At 43.1% G+C, this 16821-nt stretch overlaps 1 protein-coding gene across 16 annotated transcripts in view; it reads right to left on the bottom strand.

The window, feature by feature from the left end:
- Positions 1 to 16821, bottom strand: part of LOC116417411 (potassium voltage-gated channel protein eag) — a 62652-nt gene that overhangs the window by 18450 nt on the left and 27381 nt on the right. For 12 of the 16 annotated variants that reach the window (XM_031930337.1, XM_031930340.1, XM_031930342.1 and 9 more), the window contains exons 4-6: positions 4391 to 4491; positions 3675 to 3807; positions 2734 to 2745 (exon numbers count right to left, since the gene is read on the bottom strand). In XM_031930337.1, the coding sequence (XP_031786197.1) occupies positions 2734 to 2745; positions 3675 to 3807; positions 4391 to 4491 (246 nt within the window). The remainder of the gene's footprint in view (positions 1 to 2733; positions 2746 to 3674; positions 3808 to 4390; positions 4492 to 16821) is intronic. The other 4 variants (XM_031930338.1, XM_031930341.1, XM_031930348.1 and 1 more) reach the window with 1 other exon arrangement.

Genomic DNA, 16821 nt, shown 5'->3' with positions numbered 1-16821 from the left:
GAGAATTATATAGTCAAAATCGAGCAGAATAATATGTACAGTTTTTTTATTAAACAGTGTGTTATAATAATATATTGCACAATATTGCACGTCTATGTATAGCTAATATACTAAGGGGATTAAGAGGTAAATGTTAGTCAAATAAGTATTAGTGATATTTTATAAGTTGTCGAGGTCACGGTAAGCCTGCATTACATTTCATTTGATTTTTACTAAGCGAAACACGACTTACCGACGCCTCGCTAACGAATATACAAAAAATTACAATCTCTGTATCATAAAACGAATATATACATAATAATTACAGTGTGAGAAAATGCTGAAAGGAGCAGATATATCTAACGATATAGTAATAATAATAATAAGGAATAGCAGAGTATATATTAATATATCTATAACGAGACAGAGAGAGAGAGAGAGAAAGAGAGAGAGAGAAGAGAGAAGAGAGAGAAGGAGAGAAAGAGAGAGAGAGAGAGAAAAAGAAAGTATGTGTCTACACTTAGAGGGACGTCGCTGGGAGAATGATACGAGGCGCGTGTAATTCAGTCGCGCGACGCCTGAATGAAAGGAAAAATTCGCGCGCCGTTACCTTTCAAGAAGCGCGAGCCGAGCAAAAAAATATTCGACCTACTTCCCTTTCCTGAACTTTTGCATCGCGTTTCTCCCTTTTTTTATCTTCTCTCTTATTCGCGGTGAGAAGCGCGAGGGTAAAAGCGAAACTCGATGCTTTTAAAGTAGGTGTCTACATGTATGTTTTATTGTTCACGAGCGTCGCGAGGTTTTTCGGGTTTTGGGGAAAGAAACTTTCATCGATACGCCTGTAATTAATCAATCAAAGTGTAAACAATAGCCGGTCAACTGACGCTTAATTATCCAATCTTCCCGAGTGTATAACAGGACGTGATAAAGCTCGGAAGTTTCCGACGACGCGAAGACAAAAGGCATCATCATCGAAAGGTCAACACACTTATCGATCATATCGCGGTTCTGGGACACGAGAAAACCATTAAAATCGAGCTCCTCGGAGTGCATTAAAATTTTTACGAACACCTGCATCCGCGAAGATCGATACACTACTGCGACGGAGGCGTTCACCTCATTTTCTTTTTCTTCTCGAATATAATATCTATTTCTAGAAAATAACCACTTCAATTAATTTTGCAGCGGTGAAAGTCAATGCTTTTCTCTTTAAAGCGCGACTAGTTTTTTCTTGATTAAAAAATTCCAACGGTGTGTACGACAAACCGACGCGATGAATGTGGAAAATTGCGATTCATCGAGAAGAGGGAAAATGAGAGGGAAACTGAGATGTGTGTTTTTGTGCCTACTTCTTTGTATGTCGTTTGTCTTTTTATATTTATGTTCGTTTAATATCTTCGTTTTATTATTGCGGCAACAAATTTGAGAAGAAGCAGCGCATTAATAAAAAAGAAATTATAAAAGTTACAAAAGCTGCCGTGAAAAAAAGCGCTATATAAGCTTCTAGATTTCATTCTTATAGAATTTTTATAAAAAACCTGTGTGTCATACCGCGTTCCGGGAAAAATTGTCGAATCTTTGAAACCTATCGCTTCGAGAGATTATGTATAAAATAGAAAAAAAGCTTTGAAGTTATAAGTGTGTATTTAAAATTCAATCAAGTGTGTGCGAATATCATTGCTCTAGATATATCTGAACTATAAACTATATAAGAGAAAAAACTGTGGATTGGAGCAACTAACTGAGCGAAAAATCTATGCCTGAAATATCTTTATTTTTCGCAAAGTTGTCCACTATAATTATTATATGATTTAAGCACCTTCCTTTAAAAAGTCCTGTTTTACAGACACACTCATATACATTTCCTGCAATGAAAATTCGTTAATTCAACTATACACGCTAATTTTTCTCTCACAAAATCTATATAAAATCGATAAAACAGGACCGCGGCAACCCCTTGACCTTCATGCTGAAAATACACGTTCGTTATATCGAATAGCTCTGAAGTATACAGATTCGTGTTGTATATACAGTCAAATGCCATGATTCAGTCCCTGAAAAGTCTCGACGGATGATACTTTGTAAAAGATTGAAAGACTGATAAAATCAATTATTCATTCATCTCGTATAAGGTACGTTTCGGCCGAAAGAGAGAGAGAGAGAGAGAGAGGAAACATGTGTTAGTGTGTGTTCGATTAAGCTCAGTATTTACATAACCAAGGCATGATTATTGTATGCATATAAGACCGTGTGTATACGTAGTTGTATTTCTCAAGGGTGTCGAAAAACGATATAGAATATAGAGAGAAGAAAGAGGTCGAGAGAAGGTCAGACAAGGAAGAGATGAGAGGGAGAAGAGAGAGATGACAGACGCGGTTATTATAGTATCATATAAGGAGCAAAATAGGGGGGCCGCTACGGTAAAAATAATCGGCACGACTGTGCCGACTCTATACTCTGGCTTTTTTTAGTTAATTCGTTATTTATATACTCCTCTCACTGCGCCTAGGGGCAAATAGGGCTGCCACCGTTAATTGAATCGACGTGTGTGTGTATGTACAATTCGGCCTGTTCCCCTTTTCCACATATTATACCAGATCTTAATTAGCCCGGCTTTGATCGAAAAAAGCTCCTTTTTCTTTTTCTTAATCATTGAAAACAAAACTATAAAATTTCGTCCGATGGCAGCCCCAAGTGCGATGCGAGCTCGAGGTGACTTACTGACAGGATTTTCTCTCACGAATTTCACATTACCTCGTGGGGTACCTTTAAAGAAAATTATTATTTTTTATTATTCCCTTCGGAGCTCACTCGAGATAATAAATATATGCTTGTTATATCGGCTGCTCTCTCGGGGAGAAAAATTTATGCACGCTCACACGTCTCTTGGAGATTATCGAGATTGTACACGTGACACTACGTGTGTGTGTGTTTTTAATATGATACTTCAAACAACAATTACGATAGTGTGCAATTAGTGCGAGGACGATGTGGGCGCATGAAATTTTCCTCCCGAGGGAGAGACTCGTTCGTGTATTATTTTATAATAGTTGCAAGTATTTACAGTATAGTGTGTGGTATCAGTCAACGAAATAATACTGTCTCTCTTTACAAGGACTATATATACTTTTGCATAATTAAGTTAGTTATTGTATTCAATTCACAACTGTTTATAATTACTCGATATACGTGTGCGATATACTTCATATGAATCTCAAAGGTGTGTGAGGGCATGAGTTTAAACGAAAACAATAAATCAGTGTCTCTCGAGTCGAGGATAATATTCATGTAATGAGCAAAGAAAAAAAAGGTCATGCATTGCGATATCGAGATTTATATAGGGATAATATCATGTAACGTCACATAAAAAAATACATACATAAAACGACCTATTCTATTGATACTGTGTGTAAATATATATATACGTTCATCAATGCACTCGTATGCAGTATACATATATGTCGATCCTCATATCACGTCGAAAACAAAAAATTCTCCGAACTTGCCGAAAAAATCGTACATGTATACGCGTCTGCGTGTGTATACACAGGATGCATCAGAGTATACGTGAAAGAGAGAAAAAAGGGCTGCGTTTGTTTCTCGGTATGTATAGCTACTCTCTGTTATTGTCGTTTTCTTTTTTTTTGTCGGAGGCCGTCTCGTCACAGGTTCGTTTCGGGATAGCCAATACTCACTGTTCTTTTTGTAAAGCAAAATCTCGAATTGGTCGCAGATCTGTCCCTCGAGGCACTCCTCGATCCGCGTAATGGTCTCTTTGTCGGTGAGCTCGCCGTACATGAAGCTGCAGCGACATGATTTTTGCATTACCTGCAATCAAGAGTCAAGTATGAACGATCGATCGTCTCATTTCAAATTTCGCGCGCTTTTGAGCTTGATTCAAAATTCACGAAAAAAATAAGAAAAATAATATCCTAATGATCCTTTCGCCGGCGATGTAAGACTAATAGCGCAAAAACACGATCCAAGTCCAGCGGGGCGCGATGGGGCAAAAAGCTGCGGCGCAGCTGCGCACATAAGCCAAGACCGAGCGCACACGGCGGCCGCAAATTAATTGTTTTCGCGGATATTGGCAGCGACCCGCGGGGCTTAATGCGAGCGTAAATCAGCCCCGCCTGGGTTTTGGCAAAGTTTCACCAGGAGTAGACCGAGATAAAGAGAGGATGTTAAGGGATAAGACGAAATTAGACGACTACATTCGATATTCAGGTATGTGTGTCATCGACGCGAGTGTGTTTTCCGAGAAAACAATAATTCTAGTTGTAATAATCGCTATTGAAATAAATATGAGCGTATGTGTGTACACGAAAGCTAAAAAAGACCGGGGGGAGTTCAATCGAGGTCGAGGAAAATAATAGCGAGTCGTGTATGTGCACGGATACGTATAACTAACCTCAGCCCGATTGTAGCCAGATATCTTGCAGAAGCTCTCGTTGCAGTAGACGATTGGAAAGTCGACGATCTGAGCGTTCGCCAATAGAAAACTGCTGTCGGCTGTAAAAATACAAACACAGAGAGAGGACTTTTAGAAACGTGAGATTGTCGCAGAAACACTATATTTTTCCGCTGGTGCAGCTTGCGTTTCATAAATCATCCCCTGGGAGGACTGTATTTTCTTACATATAGTCGGTTTTTTATTTATTTTTTCTTGGAAATATGTACAATTGATGCGGACGAGGATAATAGAACAAGTTGGAAGTCGTTTTGTGTACAATAAATCAGGGACGGCGAGAGATTATAAAAACTTTCTTCCCCGAAATCAGGATACACCCGCACAGCAAAGTTTCCGCGCGAGACAATAGCCTCGAATCTTATCGTCCCGCGTAACCGAAGAATTAAAAGTATAATTTAATATCTTCTCGCGGCCATTGTTGGGTAGTTTCGAGTTAATTTATATTATAAAAAAAAAAATTAAATTAAACCCGGTACACAACCCTCATTCGAACTTGCCGCGACATGCACTTGCAGCGGAGCGTCGTCCTGCGCAAATTCCATTTGGATTTCCTCCCGAAATATATACACGTACGTATACAGAGGGGTAAGCTCGTAGTGTATGTTTGCGAGTCGACGCGAAAAGGGATGCAGCGGAGAGTTAATTAAAGCGCGACGATTCGAATTTCTGCTTCTGTAATTGCCTCAGCGCTGAGACTACAGGTGGTTTTACTTGCAATTTTTCACCCCTCCATCGACCTCCGAATATTTACCCTCACGTTTTTCACCGCTTTTATGCACAGGAGAATAAACAACGTCGTGTATTTTATAAAAATGTCGTCTCCTGTGCAGCAGCAGCGGCGAAGAAGAATCGAATCGCGAGACAAAGTGAAAAAGGACGGCCGAAGCATGCGGAAAATAAAAAATAAAAGCGCGACGACGACGGGGGAACAAAGGGAGGAAGGGAGTAATCGAGAGTGAAACGTAAAGATTGATGAGCTTAGCGGACGGAAAATAGAGTCTGTTGATGTCTTTCAGCGCGACGAGCTATCTCTTTTTGCTTGTGTTTTTAAAACTGTGTATAAAAAGATATCGCTCGCGGGGAGTATAATTGACAGGGTTTTTAATGATTCCGACAACCGCGACGGCAATTATGGAGTCGCGACATCTTGTACACCCGACGCGACTATAAATTAAGTTCTCCGATGATTTGGCGAGGTTTATTGGAATTTTTAGATGAGGACGTATACACAAGATTGATGACCGTAAAGCGTGTGATCGATCGATTGTTTATGTCCCGGACCAGCCGCTGAGATGGGCAGCTTTCGGAAACAAACGCAAACACGCGACTAAAACCCGATTAATAAACACCGGCATATCCGAAAGACAAACACGCAAGTTTAGTGTCGGTGAAAGAGACGTTCGAAAAGCTCAACGTTGACGAAAGCTCGCTCGAACTGCTAACCGTGCATAGCTTAAGATTAGCGAGAGTTGAAGGTGAGACCGTCCGATTAAAAGTTTTTTAAATATTCATCGAATCAACAATTCATATTCAAAACTCGCGCGCGATAAAAATGTTGAATTATTCAGAGCTTGCGCAGCGTTATTTTCTCGTATTTTTCAGCTGTAATTTCTCGCATAATCGCGCAGTATTTTTCATTTAAATGTGAATGAAATTCCAGTGAAATACATCGTCCTAATTCGAGATCCCAATCGATCCGCTGCGCTAAACTAATGCAGACTTGTGCAATTTTAATTATAAACGCGCGGATGGATCACTCCTCCGCGTGTACTCGATGGTCAATTAGATAACTGGGACTGTGGAGAGTGGCTTACGAAACTCGACGTTGCATAACTTCGTTAGACTGTCAAGTTTGGTTGATACTAATTTCACGCGATACTCGGCCCTGTGTGTACTCGATTTGTTAGGGATTTTTTTGTATAACAACGCCTCATAATGTTCGGATTGAATATTTATATTATTATTGTAATAAAATTTATGCATGTAGCTCGTATTAATGTGGTACCATTACACCGGATATTTTTCTATCGTTTACATAGGTAATGACATCACGAGTCGCCGACAGCAGCCGTCATGGCTCCGAAAAACATCGTACAATCATCGTTAGCCCAGTGAGAGAATCAAATCATCACCGGTTAGTTGCGAAATTATGCATAGCCCACTATCCGCCTCGAATTTCATTTGCATTGATCGGGCGACAATAGTTCCCGGCCCTTACCCCTTGCGTCATCGCTCGTTTTTCTATCGTCTGACCATATCCCGGTTTTTCTACTGACGGCCCCGTTTAATTCGATCATATCCGCATTTGCGCTAATTGGACGAAAATCTCTGTATATACCAATCACGATTAGCCGTTAAATATGCAAACGGCGGCTCTCTCAGAAAGCAATTAATCTCAATGAAAAGAAACACACCGACGATCAAACAAAGACAGGCTCGCGTACATCCATCAACACAGCGAGTGGTAGTAGGGAAAAAATAGCAAACAACGCTCGACTAGTCCCTCGAGTCGCATCAGAACTGATTTTTCCAGGTATGCGTGCTATGATGCAAGAGCGTGTATGGGTATATGGAGAGCGAGGACGACTCGCGTGTTTTTCGCTCGATTAGCGAGTTTGCTTGCGTTTCAGGCGCCTCGGGCACACACGTGCGATTCGAATTGTTTAGTGAAATGCTTATAGTGTCGAGCTTGCGGTCGATCGGAATTACTCTTTCGTTTTACTATTTTTATTGCTATCTAAACTCAGAACAACAACTAGCCAACCCATAAAAACAAAAAAGCCACTCGGAGCAGTGTACAGTCGGCGCAGCCATCAAGAAAAACAATCCGGCATCGAACAAAGCCCGACGACCCGTCAATAATCGACGATAACAGACCTCAGCCTCTCCGCAAGCTCGAAACCGAGAAAGACATCGCAAAGCTCGGGCTTTTAGCCCCACACTACACACACATAGAGAGAGAGAGAGAGAGAGAGAGAGAGAGAGAGAGAGAGAGAGAGAGAGCTGGTCGTCTGCGGGGATACATCCCGCGGGAGACTAGAGCTAGCTCCGCTTGTTACAAGCAGGCACTTTTGATTGAGTATCCACTCGAAAAGCCCTTCTCGCGGCCTCCCCCTACTTGTTGAAAGCCATCGAACGGCGCGGACGTGTACACAGTGAGAGAGACGAGGGGGTTGACTGTAGACCTATGTGTATGGCTGTATAGATTCGAGGTGGAGGGTTAAAGAATGCAAATTGGGAAATCGCTTCGCGGAGCTTTCGAGATTCACTCGAAGATAGAGATAAGGTTGGCTGGTTCGGGACTATCTTCACTTCTTCTGTTTTTTTAGCGAGGGTCAGGCTCGCGAGATGAGCTGATTTAGTCGAGCGCTTTTTCAGGTGTATATTGCAGAGTAGCTCGGTTGATGAAGTATTGCGATGCGTTGAAGAGCTTGCGAGCTTGAAGTGGGTGTGTTAAAATGACTGTGTAGTGGTGTAATACAGAGATTGGCCAGACGCAACGAGATGATTAATTCTATAGGTAAGCGAAATTGAAATTAAGTGACAAAGTAAAGCATACAGAAACAGAATCGCCTCCAAAAGAGACGAGCGCATCGAAACGAGCCAACCTGAAAAATTGGCCACTGCCTCGCGGGGCTATAACATCCGAGCGCGGTGTCATCCATCGCCGCGCTCCAATTAACGCTTCGTTATTTTTCGCACTCGACGCTAACGGATCCTCTGTGATCATCAATAGGAAAGCTCCGCGTCTATTTTTCAACTAAGCGACACTTAGCGAGCCGAATAGAGGAACTATTTTCTTTTCCGATTATTTCGCGGCATTGCAAACACGCGCGAAAATAATAACATTATTGATTCGCCTTGAACCCGTTATAATGTAAATACCGCAATGGAAATATAACCGAACGAGATGTAAAAATAATACGCCGTTGTTTTTATCGCCCTCAACACGAGACTTCATTACAAGGCTCGTGCGCGAAAGATCGAAAATTCGAAAACTCGCGGCAATAGAGGGTATACGTGTACGAGGGAGGAATGTTATCGTCCGGAATTATTCCCGAGGTTGATAGCGACAATATAAGGAAACGGCTCGCGCGCAATAATCGTCACGCCGGCGTGAAATTTCGATGGGCCCACAATTACATTAACGATCGAGCTTGGAAAAAATAGAGAGAGAGAGAGAGAGAGAGCGAGAGAGAGAGAGAGAGAGAGAGAGAGAGAGAGAGAAGCATCAAAGAGCGTTTCATTGCTCCAAAGCGCTGGCGAACGTAATGGCTGGTATAGAAAGAGAATGTGTGCGCTCGGTATTTTAATGGACTTTTCTACTTAGAGGCCAATAAAGTGCCACGAGCGTACCGAATATCTTTTCCACCGTTTCTAGGCGAAAACCTTAACCCTCTCGCCTATGCACGTGCGAGTGTCTGTATGCATATGTGTGTGTGTGTGTGGAGCTATCTCTGTGCTGAAGCGCGCGCAGCAACCTTCCGCACGTAAGACACGTTCCGACGCGGGAGAGAGAGAATGAGAGTCGAAGCTTTTTATTTTTCTTCTACGAGCGCTGCGTGATCGATGGTTTATGGAATTCGAGCTTTTTGATTGGATTGCTCGGTATAATCGAATTTTTTTCAGAGAGGATGGATTATGTACACTTTGCCTTTTTTTAATAATAAGAAAAAGTTGATAAGTATAGTATAGTTTATTGAATCAAAGTTGTTCAAAAACGCCACGACGGCGGAATTTCAAAGTAGACGAACTAGCGCAAAGTGCGCATAATTCATGTGTCATATTAGGTGTACCTTGTAGGCTTAACTTCAAATACTCGCTGCATAAGCACACGTAACTTTATTGATTTCCATTTAGGACGTGTCAGAGTAAATAAAAATATGATGATGCATAGCTACTTAATATTTGTCTTTGTGAAGGATATGCAAGAACATAAACTTAAAAAGTCGATATTTTAATCGTTTGGTATAGATACAAACGCATTTCGGAATCGCTTGATTAAAGCGAAAAAGTCGATGGATAAACCATTGAGCCGAAAGCTTTCTAAGAGGTGACGAACTAAATGAAAGTGGCCCCGGGAGCAGTTCGATACAAAAAGAAAAAAGCCAGACAGAACGAAAGAACGGAATGCAAAGAACGAGGAGAGCATAGATACCCGATAGATGGTACAGTAGTAGTAGTAGAAGCACAGAGAGAGAGAGAGAGAGAGAAGCCGATAGAAATAGAGAGTCGAGAACTCGATGAGAATGCGAATCGAGGGAATAGAGCAATTGAGAGTCGAATCGATGCGCTTTTTACTTCGAATTCCGGAAAACATCTTCGCCATTGTATCCGACGATCTTTTGAAATAAAAATCGAATAATTTATACACACACCGGAAGTCAGCGGCATTAGATTAATCCGCGAGAGGCGTTCGCTTTATTGGCCTACTTTCGCCGATTCGATAAAACGTTCTCACTTGTTCGTTCTTGCGTTATCGGCAATTTAAGGAATTCGCGCGCGCGCGCCACTTCTCGCCAAAAACGTAATTGAATGAGCTTCCCTGTATACATATATATATAAAATCGGAGTTTCCCTTCGCCGACGCGAGAACAACAATTTAATTGGAATCGAGTCTCGAGGACGCTGAATCATAACGAGTCGCGATTAAGGACAGTTCGCTCCTTAAGAGATGCACTGCTGTGATTTATGCAGGCGCTTTTCGAAAATGGAACGAGAGAAAGGATTGAAAAAATCTTTATTTTTTTTTCAATTTCTCGAATGGACCGCGCGCGCGCGTCTGACCGGTCACGGCCTTATCTACTTACACGCTTTTGTCCGTTGCTCTGTTTCATTTTACTTCGGACCATTAGCTCTTAGGAAAATAGTTTCGTATTTTGGTAACGTATTTTCGAGGCTGGGCTCGAAATAGCCCGGTAAAGCGACTTTATAATTTACAAGTTTACACTCCGCCGCGGCCCATCAAAATTTTAATCCATCAATATTGCACGCGCGCACCTTCCGCCGCTGCGTGGATGGGCTTTCGCCAAAATTAACGCCTTCGAATTACAAGCCCACTGTGTGTAAACCGCGCGAGAGAAGGCTTTGTGCGAATCGATAAAATTCAAAAGTGACCTAGAGAAATTTTATCCGACAGTTTGATTGCAGTTGCACGAGTTCGCGAATTAACTGACTTTGACAGAGTCTCCGGCTCGTTAATCGTTGACACGATACGTTTTGACGTTCGGAAAAGTCTTCCCACGAAAGTTTGCAGTAACGTTTTTCTTCTCATTCCATTAGCGACTTGCGACCCGAAATAATAAAAACGGGCTGCTTTAAGACATTCAAAATATCGACTCCATCGCGTCCTCCAAGTACCCAATTCCCCTAACCCAGACACGCATACAGGCGAGAGAGCAAACAGCAGAAGTTCTCTTCCCCAGAGAGACTCGCCTCGTACGCGGCCCCTGCAGACTCTCTTCAAGAAACAAAGGCGCGCGAACGCGTCATTAATAAAAGGCGACGCCTCTGGTTTACGACTGCAGCGTACGTGTGTACCGGAGCAGAAGAGAATTTCGAGATCTCTCCTGGCTCGCAGTGATTTGTTGTTTTTCAGGACAATATAACGCATGGCTTTCGGATGTTATGCTTGCGAGGCTGAATTATGAGGCGTCTCGCAGCGAGGAGAGAGACTTGCTTTGAAAATACTGATTCCGAATAACCACAGCGTGTGAGAAGGACACCAACTTGTCAATTTTCGGAATCCAGTCTATTTAGAGAAGCGAGACTAATCGATTCCAATGCCACGTCTGGTATTTTAGCCACAGCAGGAGCCGCGCGCCACATTCACGTGTAAGCCGCGAGAGACTTGGCTTTACCTACTTGCGGTCTCACCGCGCTATCCATTATACCCTTTTTTCCGATCGAGTTAACCGCCAGTTTTGCTTCATCGAGAGAGAAAAAAAGCTGCTCTATGCATAAACGATGCTTTGGAGGTCGATGAAAAATTCAAGATTTCCATAGTGCCCGCGAAGTTTGAAGTTCCGAGAGAGTGACTGATGGCTAACGCGGGTCAGTCGATATATGCACCGGCTGACGTGACTTTGCTATAGCCGATGGTAACGAAAGCTTTTCAGCCGCGATTGCTCCCTTTGCTTTTGGCTCAAATAAGCGATTAATAACGATCGAGTTTCTTCTTGTGTGTTATCTATCCATCTGTAAAGCTCGCGCTGAAGGTTTCCTTTTAATTTCCGAATGGGCTTTGTCGGGCCGACGTCTAAGAGTCTTGCACGATCTTAAATACTCACTGCTCTCGAGTCTCGCGATTCCCACTTCAAAGCCATTAGCTTTTTCCAGCCAGACGGATCGCTCTTGTTCGGCTTGAAATTGTCAGTTTTGTACGCGGTGAGCTTTAATCCTTTTGAGATGAAATTTCATCTACAGAAATAACGGTTTTTACAAGCGTGAAAGTTCAAAATTTTTAGGTTATGTTCGATCTGACCTCTCAGAATAATAACGATACACGAAACAAAGCACCTCCACGAATTCCATGACCCGAAAAACCTCCCAATCTCTCTCTCGCCTTCGAACAGCCGCCTATCAAGATTTCGAAATAAAAACGCCGCATCCCCTCCGCATTATTATATCGAGGGCGTGAAGTACGTAAGCAGTCGTCATCGCATGTACTTAGGCTCGAGCTGGCACTAAAGGCGCAAGTTCACGCAGCAGCCGTCAACTTCGCTTGGTCGACGTGGCGGTTCCATCGTGTACACACACGATCGTCTACTCTCGCGTCTATATACTCGTACGTATGTATATAGGTAGGTATAAAGCGACTGCACACAGTTTAAAGGTCAGGCCGCCTCAACCTCGCCGACTTAATCTCGATTCACACGCGAGAGCCTTACAACGCGTCAGCTGCGGGTCAAGGTATCCGGTGGCGAACGCGTGTGCGGCAGCGAGTTGAGTTTTTAGATTCTTCTTGGTACTAATTGTTCTTTTTTTTTATGTGTACTTCATCGATTTTTTACGGCGGAGACAAGCAGCTTGAGTCAACATTCGAACACTCGTAGACGTAAATCAACTTTAGTAGAGCCGTCGGCTGTTGACATACGACGCCCGAGTAAACGGCCCCTTTATACCCCATATCAAATCCTTTCCCCATGAAAGTCATACCGCCCCCCAATAAAATATTCATCCCCTGGTCGCAAGCTCTCCGTATCAACGCTTTCCCCGAAAAAAAGCTCGACTCGACATACATACACAGCGAGACTCTGTCATCCGCACACAGACACACACGCGCGAGGCGATAAATCATCCCTATACTCGCGGCCCACATGCTACGTCGCTGTGTATAGCTCTACAGCTCATGGCTCGGGGGCTTCTAGAGCGCGCGACGATCGTCCGGCTCGATTGTACGTCCGACGCGCTTCGATTGCAGCGGCTAATTCAATGTCTCGGCCGTTGCCGCGCTTGCGACCCGCTAGGGCTGTCTTGTAGCTGCTGCGCTGCAGTGTTAAATTACATTGCGCTTCTTTTTTCTTTATTTTTTGTTGAAAGCTTCCGTGTACTTTTGCTAACGGAATCGTATACTTATTGTTTTGTATTGATTGAACGGATTAGCGAATGCAAGCTCGAGCTTTGGAATTCGAAAGTAAAGCCGATGTATACATACAGCAAGATTTGGGTTAAAAACGACCGGGGTGTGAACAGTGGAAAGTTCTGTTTAGTTTAACTTGTACTTCTCTCTCGGCGAGTGTTTCGGGCAGCTTTACGAGAAATTGCGTGTACGCAAACTTTGAGAATGACGGGAAACAAAAAGCTTTGGTATGTACAGTTCAAAGAAGATGTCGAGATTTTTCTTAGATGCGAATTTTCTCGTCACGAGACTCGACAACTGATCCATAACTTACACGTTAACGCCACGTCTGCGATGTAACTTACATCAGATGTTAAGAGGGACTTATGCTAAATGTTACTTTGAATAACACATCTTAGGCACAACGAAGAGCGGTGAAGTTGTCGCTTAAGCTTACGTAAGCTTCGACGACGAAATTATTAGTTACATGAGATTTGTCACCAAGAATCAGCCATCCAAATTCCAACGACGCTTTCCGTGATACATATCTCTCTCCGCATCGATAAAGCCGGCGTAAAATGCGCCTACAAGTACTACACTCTTCTCCGCAAAGGAGAAAGAGCTTGCGCTCGCCGTATAAAAAGACAAAGGCGGTAGGTATGAAAAAAAAAAAAAATCACACGAAACAAAAGGCCGTCTCTCGAATAAAAGAGCGGAGAAAATCCCAGCCATACACACACGCACACACACACACAAGCTGCACACGACTATCGATTTTTCGGGATTTTATCGTCTCGGGCACGCGGCCATATCCGCACGAGGCGGCTTAAGGTGAGCGGCTGTGTGGGCGATAGGTAATAGACTCGGAATTTTTCTCGCTGTAAGGAAGAGATGTTGCCTATAGGTGGAAGGGGGAGAGCTTTGATTTAGTGTTTTTGATCCGCGCGGGAAAAAGGATGACTGTTCGGAGCCGTGTTCTCGGCTTGTCGAACACCACTGCTCTCACTGATGGATGCGTTTTCGCGCGCAAATTATTTACGAGCTTTTGGCTGTGATGAATTTGAATTTCGCATCGATTACAATTCAGCATCCTCGACCCGCATACACGAGGCTGGGGTGATTAATTTAAAAAACGAGTTCAGTTCTCGCATTGATAATAAATCGCATAAACATCAGAGAGAGAGAGAGAGAGAGAGAGAGAGAGAGAGAGAGAGAGAGAGAGCGAGTTGAATTAATTCTCGCATACACAAAAGCGGTTCGAATCTGATCGCGTGTCGCCGATGCAAGTTTAACAAGACACAAAAAAAAGCCTCGACTTTTATTTTCCCCCGCGGCGCGAATTCCGCGTGTATACACAAACTAATTACCAAGCTCATTAGAGAGCTGGAACGAGAGGGCAGAAAAAACGACGTCAGAAAACAGCAGCTACGGCACTGAAAAGGCATCCGATCGGCTGAAACAAAGGGAAAAAGCGAGATGAAGCAAAAGGGGAGTCAAAGTCGCGGGAAAGTGCAGCAATTACAATGCTGATTTATCGCTGAAGGGCGAATCGCGTGTCGCCAGCGGCGACGGCGTTTCTTAAGCGCGTACTCTACACGTGCACACACACACACACGCAAAGCTTTTACCAGCCAAGGTTGCAGTTTCTTTGCTCTCTTTCTCGCGATATTGCAAAAATAAAAAAATAAACAAGTCGAGTATATTAAAACACCGCAATCAGCAGCTTCCTAATACCGTATCATCAGCCGATAACCCGATCAGCCATATACACCCCCTGTGAAACCGTAGTCGTGGCTTCGCTCAGGGAGTATTATACGTTGGGAAAAAGAGACGATCGATGCGAAGCCAGTGCGTCCCAGTGGCACAGTATCTCCCGGTCGCGTGTCGCCATCATCGAGCGCGCCGGAGGTTAAGTTCGTGTATACGGGGGTGTGCAGGGCTTTATGAATCGAGAAGCCTGATGCCGAGGGCTTTCGTGAATGGCTGAGGTTTTGATTGAGTTATTTTATTTTTTTTTTCTCAAAAATATTCTCTCGAGCTTTTTATTCGAGAGGGGGTAGGATCAATTAGCATATTTAACGAGAGGAATGAAAATCATCGTCACAGCCAGGATCATCGACACCTTAACGCTCTTAGAACCGTCGCGGCGAACTTCGCGAAGTCAAACAGCCGAAGAAGCTAAAGAAAGCTTCATCATCCCCCCTCCTGGACTTATCGAACATGAGTCGACCGATTCGATTAAAATAATTTATGAAATCCCCCGCTAATTCACTTACTTAAACTGCATAATGCTCAAACATTAAAAAGCTCCCGCAATCGAAATACTTGAGGAAATTTACATCGAATTTTTTTCTTCCCTCCGCCGACGATGAGTTACGTAAAAACTTCAGCCGCTCGCTTTATATAAATCTCGTTAACCGCGAGTTTCTCGATCAAACGTATATACATATTCTCAATATCGTGTATCGAGCTTTTTTTAAAAACTAACCGATGTACAGCACCGTGTATCTATCGGAATTTTTGTCTTCGCGTATAACATTCGTCTCAAGTTATAATTGGAGAACTCGCCAAGTTTCCATATCCGGATTTTCAAATATCCGGAGATAGCACTCTCAGATCAATTCGAATCTCGCCGACGCAAGAGGATGAAGTTGGGCCGTTGGTATAGACGTTTCCCGGATATCCAGGAGTACACACGTGTAATTTATATTTGAACAGCGCCGAGGCAAGTTTATAACGGGTAAACAGAAGTTTACATATGCTGAGCTTTTTTTATCAGCGTCAGCGGGTTGCATAAAAGAATCTTATAGCAGCTTTTCATAGAACCGTAGAATATTTTGTAAGAATTTTACAGGCTTCCCAGCTCGCGTATCCTTATCCTTTGGAATTCGAAAGCTCCGCACCATCGCTCGGTAAATACACGCGGTCTGTACAAAGGAGGCTGAACAAATCTGCGGGAAAACTTGTGCTATGTCTCGTTATTTTCTCAATTTAAATTTCGCGCGACAGGGTTATAAGAAGCAATTAAAAAACTTTCCGAACAGAGCCGTACTGAAACACTTAAAAATGTAGCTGGTTTGCTCGTTCGAAACTTCGTCGCTGCTGAAAATTAATTAACTATAGTATAAAATTCTCACTATCCAACTTTTCGCAAGCGAGTTCACACCCCGCAAGTGAGAAAAAAATTCCGATGACAACAACCTCCGTTCTCCTTTTCCCTCGAGCTTCGTTCGCCGCATCATCTCCGTCTTTCCTCGAGCCACTCGACAGCTCGTTTGCTCCTGGTGCGCGTCTCGGCCAAAAATACAGCCTTTAACCAGAAATATATGTCAAGTCGCGCGATCAACGCGAGACACACGCGGAAAAGAGATAGAGACAAAGGGAAACGGACAATGGGGAGAGAACGAGCGGGGAGAGGAGGGTACGAGACAACAGAATGCCGAGGAGTGACGTGTGCATGATGTGGGTTTGATGATTAGTTTTTTTTTCGTCAGCTTTGTTGGATTACTTATGCGTTTATTTTTATGCGATCTTCGATTACGAACTTTGCCGGGATTAAACTCGAGAGACCCGAGCTTGTCTGGAGGATTCTTCCTTTTTTTAAAAGCTTCTATCCCTCGATCTCTCGAAAGTATGTCGACCTTTTATGCAGATTTTCCGAAGAATTTCAGAGAGAACGAGTCGGAGGAATTACTTTATAATCTTTCACGGTTTTAGCTCTGGTATTATATTTCTTCGACGCTCTAAGAACTTACGTAAGTTTCGCGATACGGTTAATCCGTTGGAAAGAACATTCAATGGAATAACAGCG

This window comes from Nasonia vitripennis, chromosome 4 (assembly GCF_009193385.2).
Source record: "Nasonia vitripennis strain AsymCx chromosome 4, Nvit_psr_1.1, whole genome shotgun sequence".
Classification (NCBI taxonomy): Eukaryota; Metazoa; Arthropoda; class Insecta; order Hymenoptera; family Pteromalidae; genus Nasonia; species Nasonia vitripennis.
Note: the sequence above shows the minus strand (reverse complement) of the source record. Positions and strands in the feature narration are given on the sequence as shown.